At 38.7% G+C, this 9,001-nt stretch overlaps 2 protein-coding genes across 2 annotated transcripts in view; one reads left to right on the forward strand and one right to left on the reverse strand.

Annotated features, from left to right (window-relative positions):
- Positions 1–5,890, reverse strand: part of LOC134755685 (5-demethoxyubiquinone hydroxylase, mitochondrial) — a 194,536-nt gene extending 188,646 nt beyond the window's left edge. The window contains exon 1 of the mRNA XM_063692230.1: positions 5,880–5,890. The gene's annotated coding sequence lies outside the window, so the exon portion shown is untranslated. The remainder of the gene's footprint in view (positions 1–5,879) is intronic.
- LOC134755615 (uncharacterized) lies at positions 1,399–3,188 on the forward strand. Its single transcript, XM_063692105.1, has one exon. It carries the CDS (start codon positions 1,455–1,457, stop codon positions 3,060–3,062), a length of 1,608 nt encoding a protein of 535 aa, XP_063548175.1. The 5' UTR covers positions 1,399–1,454; the 3' UTR covers positions 3,063–3,188.
- Positions 5,891–9,001: the final 3,111 nt, after the last annotated feature.

Genomic DNA, 9,001 nt, shown 5'->3' on the forward strand with positions numbered 1-9,001 from the left:
TTAGGACATTAGGTGTTAGGTGTAATCTAAGATAGATTTATTGACTACAAAACAGGCTTCTGGTGGAGTAGGTATGCAACTGTACTAATGAGAATATGTGATCTATTGGACGTCGGGATCACGATCACGAGACGTGTGAATCGGGTGATGCTTCATTGATGGGCTCGCGTCACGGCCGCGCCCCTGACGCGTGACGCCGAAGGTCACGACTCACGATTACGTGCTGTAGGTACAACAAAACAAAACCTAATGACCTGAGTAAGTACCAATATTTACCATGAGTTTCCCGCGGCCGCATGCCTTGATAACGGAGATGTGATGAACGACTGTAGGTACACAACTAACCTACTTCTCCGAACGTTGACTCTCGTGCTGCTGAGTGGTGGTTAGGGCTCTTTCCCACTGAACATCCCGTTTTTTGCGGGTATGGTTCTCTGCAGGATCCCGTTTTAGTAGTATACGTACTAATATAGTTATGAGCATTCGGATTTATCCTGTTTTGATAATATTTCATACATAAAACATGAAGTTTTTGTAAATAATAATAGAAGTTTGTTTACTTTTTACAAGACAGGTGTCAAAGGTTTGATTGCCATATTGCCATATAAAATTGATAATGTTAGTTCCCGTTACAGACTATAGGCACTGTCGACGTCAAGGATATGTTTACACTTTTGCACCTTACTCCTTTGTAATAAGACGAAAAATATGGAAACATACCTTTTTTTATTTCATTTATTTGGAGATCCAAATCCAACAGCTGTGACATAGACATAAAAATAAAACGCTCTTCTTTCCGGGATTCAAAATTTAAGCTTCGCAATCGCAATGTTCGCAAGTATGGACGATACCTAATTGTTATTCAGACTTTTCCTGAAGACACTGATGATGATAATAAATTTTAACATTGATCTAGTAAGTAAGTACCTAAAGGACACGTTAAACGAAGCACAAAATGTACCTACCTAATTGTAAATTCATTCAATTACTTACCTTATTTTAAGCTGCCAGGTCGCCTAAATAGGTAGTAGGACCTCCACCGTGCGCCGCCATCGCGATCTGTTTCGAGCTGCGTGCACCTCTGACCTTGGCCATGATAGCCCAATTTGAGCTGGAACACCTCGGCTGCCAGTGCCACTGAGCGCCGTCAATATTGTTTGGGAAGACCCACTGATCTACATCATCTACATTGACGCTTACACTTACATTGTAGGTGTGTGCCGGCTCTATTATATTCAGGAACAGCTATGGTGTGTAATTCGTTTGCAGTGTTTGATTTCAACAATTTTACCAAAAACTGCGACCTAAAAACACAGACCTACTTTTGCTAATGCGCCTAAAAATAACAACCAAATGTCTATTGATGACAATTGGCACGTCGACACATATTGTTTAACATCAAGCGTCATGGTTGAATTTTAGTGTTGTAAATTATAAATTCTTAAACTTTACTTATGGTAGTGCACTCTAATATTAGGGCGGATGTGATCATACTAGGATGTAGTCTTCCTGGTATAGTTGCCGCTCATAAACTGAAGAAGACATTTGGAAAGTCGATGGATATCGTAGTCTTAGATATGTCGACAGTTCGCAAGGATATCTCGAAAGGTAATGTAGCCTTTCAGGTAGATGATGACGAATCAGAAGATGATGGTCCCGAAGAACCCGAATCGGTGAGTAAATTTGTCGACAACATAGCAAGAGACTACCTACTCAGGTTTACTAAAGAATTCGGTTTACCCCTACCCGACGCTATAGCCAATCCTAAATTAGTGAGATCACCGCTAAACAAACTCTTTCAATATCGTGACGGAAGCACGGTTCAGTGCACTACTGACTACCATAATTTCGATTACCTAAATGTGGTAGAGAGATTTGAGTTGAATCAATATCAGGACCTACTCGACCAGAATGCGAGAGATTTGTTTCAACCAAGACGAGTCAACAGGGATGTGGAGCGAAGAAATTTATTGTACTTCGATAAAACTACGATGGAAAGTCATCTCTGCGGTGCTCTGTTGTTCTCGAATTCGAGAGCAGTGATGAGGATGTTGGTTCAACTAGTCTGTGGGGCCTCCTCGTACTCCGTGTCTGTCCTTTTTTACTTACACCAGTGCTACAGGACTTCAAGCATGAGGAACCATTTAGACGGAGCCAACACGAGGTTTCGCGAAAAGCTATTCGGATACTGTAGGAGACATTTCTCCCATAAATTGCAAAAAAGCGTAGCAGACATTACGGTGATAGCGAAACCCATTCAGAAAATTCGATCTTATTCCAATGAACAGGTTATTTTGGAAACCATTAAGGGAGAAACCAACTACATTTGCAATTTATTAGCAATGGCTCTGAGGCCTGATGAGTTGCTGAAGATAGCGGTTGAGGAGCAGTTTATGTCAAACAGAGAAGCTGCAGTTGTTGGTGCGATGCTACCTGGAAGAGTGATCAAATTCAGAATTCAGTATGAAAGGAACTTCTGGCAGAGTCAAGGATACAGCGGCGATATACTTAGTATTCGCGGTCCCATCGTTTGGGCTATGGAGCGTCCACTCTTGTCAACCACGGGTGCGGAAACCAACGCAGGCTTAGTTGGGGTTCTGATAGTTAGAGACGGCGTAAGCAACTCCAAGGATGCTGTATTGGAACAGCTTACGAATTTATTTGGAGAAGAAGCCGCAAAGCCCCTTGTTTACAAAGAGAAAAACATTTCTGATATTTTCGTACCGCGCTGCGGGGACTACGTGGTTCTTCGCAACTTAACATCATCTATAAAACCTAACAGCGTAGTGGAGTGGGGGGCCCTGGACGTGTTTGGGGAGGGCGACGTGGCAGCCGCTTTAGAAGCAGGACATAATGCCTACTTGCATCTCTTGAGATGCTTGCGGCCACAAGCGACAACATTTGAAGACTTGGAACTGACCAGCTCACCAACGATACTTGATGAAGGTCCTCTTACCCGCTCGATCCCGCGATTCAACTATATTAATACGATAAAGATGGTTGTATGTACCACAGCACTGATCATAGGTATGAAACTAATACGATCTTATATGCAGAAATGAGAAACGTGTCCCGAAGGTGTTTGCGTTTGTTGGAGTAAAAATATTGATAAATTAGTCCGTGATTTTTATACAAGTGTCATGTTGTTGTTTTTATTTGTTTTGTTATTATTGTTTAGATTTTTAGATTTTTTTTTTCATTAAAAACCAAGATTTTTCTTTCAGTTTTGTTTTATTCTTACTAGAACGTACGTACCATAGACATACCATAGATATAAGAAGGCACTAGGATTTTGTTATGATATTCATTTACTGTAAAGTAATTTGATATGTTAGTTACTACCATACTTGTGAAGTGTGAACTACATATCATTGTGAATCACCATCGATTATCCAATCCAACGGTTATGCACTTAATAGTAGGTACCTCATAATTTTAGGACAGCTAAAAAACTCGATGTTGAGGAATTTAATAACAATACAAAAAACTGCTGAATAGATCATCTTGTCCAGACTGGAACAATAAAAGCTTGAGTCAAATCCACATTGACCGTGCGCCGTAACCTCCACCTCAGCGTCCTCAGCAGCATGCAAAGTGTGTGCACGCAGTCGAATGTAGGCCTAACGCGGCCGGTCAATGTCACGGCGAGGCCGCGGTCACTATGTGAACTGTGTCATCTCCGCGGAAGTAGCTTACTGGAGTGGCTGCCTAATTTCGCATCCATCATCCATCAAACTAATTGAGTTGTAGGTTGTAGAGCAACAGTTCAAAAATATAATTGTATTGGAAAATGTATGATTGCTGCCACGTATTATGGTGTGTATCACTAAGGTTCAGTTGCAAAATTAATGGCAACTGCAATGGTTTGATTTTTTGTGAAATAAAAGTGTTAATGAAGTCTGAATTTGTGTGGAAGGCAATCCATTAGCTGAAATGTATGCTATGTTACTTTTATCAGGCGCATTCGTTTTAAAGCCATTTTCGAGCCATATTTTAATAGAATCAGATTCTTTAGATTGAACAGGAATGGGTTGCCAGTCTGTGTGTAACCACGGGTCACACGGGTGTAATGTCACGTTCGAAACGTCAGGCCTAATAATAAAAGTAAGTGTACGCGATTAAGTCCCGATTCAGTTTTATAAATTATTAGGAATGGGTTGATCACACTCTCACAAGGACCCTGACCACTGAGTTGCGCCCAAAATTTGGATTTCCCAGCAAAATATAAACATGGGCGTCTAATGCAGATTTTCAGATTTCAGAAGACATAAGAAAGCCTGAAGTTAACTTAAGGCCGGGCCGGCAAGATAGTGGAACTAACAGCTAGACCTAGATGGAACTTGTTGACCTAAGATGAAACTTACTAGTTCGTTAACAGCCTTTCTTTAAAAGATCATTCTATCTTCTAGATCATAATTGTCAGGGAATAAAAGATGGCAGCAGCCAGCAGTTTTTGAAAAGCATAGCGGTTTTGTTAGATCACAATACGGTTGCCAAATATTCAATTACCAGCGATCGAAATTGGATGCTTGTAAGTGTAAGGCAAGCAAAGCCTCTAATTTGCTAATTATGGGTCGGACCCATTCGCGTCTCCGACCCATATTTAGCAAATTAGGTAATTTAACTTGTTTGCAACTATAAAATTACCTTAATACTTATCTAATTTGCTCTAGACGGAAGTGGATAAAAACTGATTCTGAATTGCGCGGAACAGGAAGACATTTACACTTCATCGGGTCGGTAAGTGACGTAAATATTTAACTTGTGACACTTTAGGTAAAATGAGACGCGATAGTTAACTTGTATACCCTAAACAGTTTTAAAGTAACTAATGAAAAATGTAGGAATATCGAAACGAGGGATTTTTAACACTTGGCTAAAAATCCTAATTTTCTGAATTGTCCTTCCTGTGTTTGTATTTTTACGTATTTTTTTTATTGTTTAAAATTTAACAAAAATTATAACATTATAAGTACCTTAATCTAATCTTCGAGTTTGTTGGCGGTGCGCTCTAAAATAATCTTAAACTAAATAGGTACACTAAAATTAAGTAATAAATGTAGAGGTTTTATTGGAAATATCTATTTCCCGAATAACTCTCAGAACCGATGCTCCAATTATTCTTAATGCTAATTTTAATTGTTCAATTGCTATATTACAACGAAAAATACATTAGTACTTCCAGCCTTCCAGCCAGTGTTGGCCGAACGTTAATTGCAATTAACCAATAACCAGTACAAATTGACCCGTAAACCGTAACGGACGGTTACAGTTTACGGTTCAATTTGTACTGGTTAATTGCTTCCAGCCTTCATCGCTTGACATTCTCATAAAAGAATGTACGCACGATACACATTCCTCCCCAAAATTTTATGCAACAAATCAAAGAATAGATGTTTCGGTACACTTGTTGCGGATATTATAATAACTATGAATCACTAGCTTTTGCCCGCGACGTCGTCTGCGTGGTGTTAGTAATTTAGGTATATACGAACTTCCACCCCCCCTTTTTACCCCCAAGGATGACTTCTAGGATAAACACCGCCGCAATGACGCCGCTTGTCTCAAATTAAATGGTTATAAGTACAAGTATGACGTAAATTTAGACCGAATGTCACTAATAATAAGGTTGAATTTAAGTATACTTCGAACAGGTTTAGTGCGTTTTAATATTGAAAGCGATGTGTGTCGTGCATAATAAGTACAATATGACTTCCTTCATGCGACACTTGACACGAGATAGTAAAGGGTGAGTCCGGTGAATGTTATTAATTTTAAAGCAGTAGCAAACTGCGTATTCGGACGTAGGATCCTGCACCACTCAACGTTTAGGACTTGAAAGCAGGTTTGCTGAAGGAATGGGACCTGATACCACTAAATAATCGAAATCGATGAAAAACCAATTAACATGTGGAAGAAGATCCGGGGGTGAAACACCAATTACTGATTTTCCAAAAAAATATGTGGTATTTCCTAAAAAAAGGGACCTTATTGTCGATGGCGCTTACGCTATTATAAACGATGCTCCGATATAAATACAATGCTGCGCGACGCTGTGCGGCGTAAGCGCCATCGACAATAAGGTCCCGTTTCATAGAAAATGACCCATATGTTGATAAAAAAAATGTTTTTATAAGTAAAAAAATTTTTTTTTCAAGCGTTTGTCTATTCTTAGAAAACAGGGGGTTTTTACAGTAGTCAAATCTGAAACAAATGAAAACTTTGCCCAGGATTGCAACAATTTTCTTCAGGATTGCATGAAAATTTGAAAAGTTGTTGAGCGGAGAAAGCCACACATGTGAAGTGATTCAGTTTCTTTGCACGCGAGTGTAGTTGCAGAATCCGTTTTTGCAAATAGGTACCGATAATAACTAACCATTTTTTATAGAGGTTTCACGTAACGACGTCAATAAATAAATATCTAATTTTTTACAGGTATTATAAGCAGTTTAATTCTGCGTGATGAGTATTTATACGGACCTCGGTCCCATAATTTAAGCACCCCATAATTAACAAGTTTTCAAGGGTGATCTTGAGAAGCTAGCTATATGTAAAACGTTTTCCTGTCGATATTCTGCCAGGACCAGACCACGTCAATTTAACAGTCAAAAGTACTTAGGTACCTAAATACCGGTAGATAACTTGTTTTTGTAACTAGTATGACATCATTTCCATTAAGTGTGTCTACATCGCTTGTACATTGTCATGATGTTGAGTCAATAGAGTGCTCACTCCATAGGTACATCGGTTTTATTACCAAAACGTGCCAAAACGACACTTAATTTCGTAGTCGACATCTAACGTCAAGTAGCGGAATTATCAGTACTGCTACTTATTAATAAATTAATTACGGCAACGTATCGATAATTACTACATAGCTTAGAGCATTAGTTATGTCGATATTTCATTTTGTCAATCCCTTGTTTTTGCTGGAAAAAGTTCTAGGTGTACATATTACAAATGACTCAATGGGACATTTCATTCCACTGGGTCAGCCTCACCTGGAGGTTCCCATCAGCCACTTGACCTATCCTAATTTAATGTAATGGGTTGGCTTAAAGTAGTGAAAATGTTTTTTTTCGAAAACACAAAAATAAAGATAATTCTGGCTATTATAATGACAATCTAGAGATTCTAGAGCATATTTGATATTACAAGAAAACATGTAAGTCCTTTACCTTCGATTTCTCGTAACTGTTTTCTAACCGTCCGCATCATGCTTTGGACAACATTAAGGTAAACATAACTGTATTTTTATCGGATTGTAAGTTATCCATAAAATGCCATCGTTCACAATGCTAACTGATTGAAAATTGCCCAAAAATCTGCAATTGATCGAGCGTTAGAAAGGATCTGAGAGTAGCATGTTTTTGTAAAAATGTATGCAATGGCGTTTTTCACTAATTTTAAGCACTCGTGGCAGAACTACTAATAAAGATGCCAACCCTCCAATATCTCTTAAGGCTCGATCAATCGAAGGTTTGTGGACAATTTTATATGCATTGGTATGTATATATATAAAGGGGCCCACTGACTATCAGTCCGCCGGCCGATATCGGCCGGTCAGTTGTTCGGAACTGTCAAATTTTTGTTCTTACTGACAGGCCGAAATCGTCCGGCGGACTGATAGTCAGTGGGCCCCTTTACGATGAGTGGGAAGAATATTCACGGATAAAAAAACATTACAATGAAAATCCAAAAGAAATTAAAGAGAGTCGACTTGAAACTTGTCCTAAGTGTAATGCGAACGATCAGAAGCATGTATATATATACCTAACAAAAGATAATAAAAGGGAGCCTTTTAATATAATATAGCATTTGCATTCAAAGTTAGATATTATCTAGTTAGGGTTCCGTACCCAAAGGGTAAAAACGGGACCCTATTACTAAGACTTCCGTCTGTCTGTCTGTCCGTCTGTCACCAGGCTGTATATCTCACGAACCGTGATAGCTAGACAGTTGAAATTTTCACAGATGATGTATTTCTGTAGTCTTTTGTTGCCATAATTACGAGTATAGGTCTGATTTATTTTGATTCTACAGATATCGATGTATACAATGTTTAGTACCTATACAAAGTACCTATTTAAATGTTTTATCTAATATATTTGCCATTCCCACGCCTCCTGTGGCAATGTTTGTGGTTAAGAGGGTCGATAACGAAAGGTGTCAGCTACAAACCGTCGCAAAATAATAATTGGTAGGGGTATATAAAACTAGATCCGTCGTGGGGTTCAAATGTTCGGGAACATCCCGGAATATTCTTGAATGTTGTGGAATGTTCGGGAATAGCCTGGAATGTCCCAGATCATTGTGGAACGTTCCAGAACACACTCGAAAGTTGTGGAATGTGCTAGAACATTATGGACTATTCGAAGCCTTCATACTCTCAGGAGATTTTCGACAAACACTTCCAGTTCCAGTTATCACTACACTAGCAGACGAAATTAATGCATGCTTAAAAAAACATATCTCTGGCCACACCTACAAATACTGTGGCTAACAAAAAATAATTATTTGGATATGTTATGGTCATAGAAGCTGAAAACGTATCTAAATGGACCAAAAATTTGGGGACATTTTTTTCAGTAAAAATGGAAAAAGCTCCTGGTTTTGAGTAGAAATAATATATACTTAAATTCAAAATTCTAAATATTCTAATACAATTTTTTTTAATAGAGATGCATATTTGCTATTTGCGAAGTGATAATTTGATCAAACATCGCTTTATTTGTCTGTCGCCAGTATTTGTCTTAACAAAATTTGACGAAGTAAAATCATGCCAAATGATAATTTTACCAAATAAATTAAATGCGAAGTGTTGCTACAGATTCATTTGGTAAATGAGACTACTGCGATAAGTTTGTTGGGAAGTCAAATTTGGCGAAGGGTACTTATTTGGCCCAAACGACGGAAGTACACCGGCTGACAACAGACGTCCAATTGTCCTCAAAACGGCAATATAATAGTCCCCACAGCGGTGGGGTGTGACTGCGAATAC

Source organism: Cydia strobilella, chromosome 3 (assembly GCF_947568885.1).
Source record: "Cydia strobilella chromosome 3, ilCydStro3.1, whole genome shotgun sequence".
In the NCBI taxonomy this organism is placed as follows: domain Eukaryota; kingdom Metazoa; phylum Arthropoda; class Insecta; order Lepidoptera; family Tortricidae; genus Cydia; species Cydia strobilella.

Coding starts and splice junctions, on each gene's coding strand:
- LOC134755615 (XM_063692105.1), top strand. CDS start 1,455: ATGGTAGTGCACTCTAATATTAGGGCGGATGTGATCATACTAGGATGT.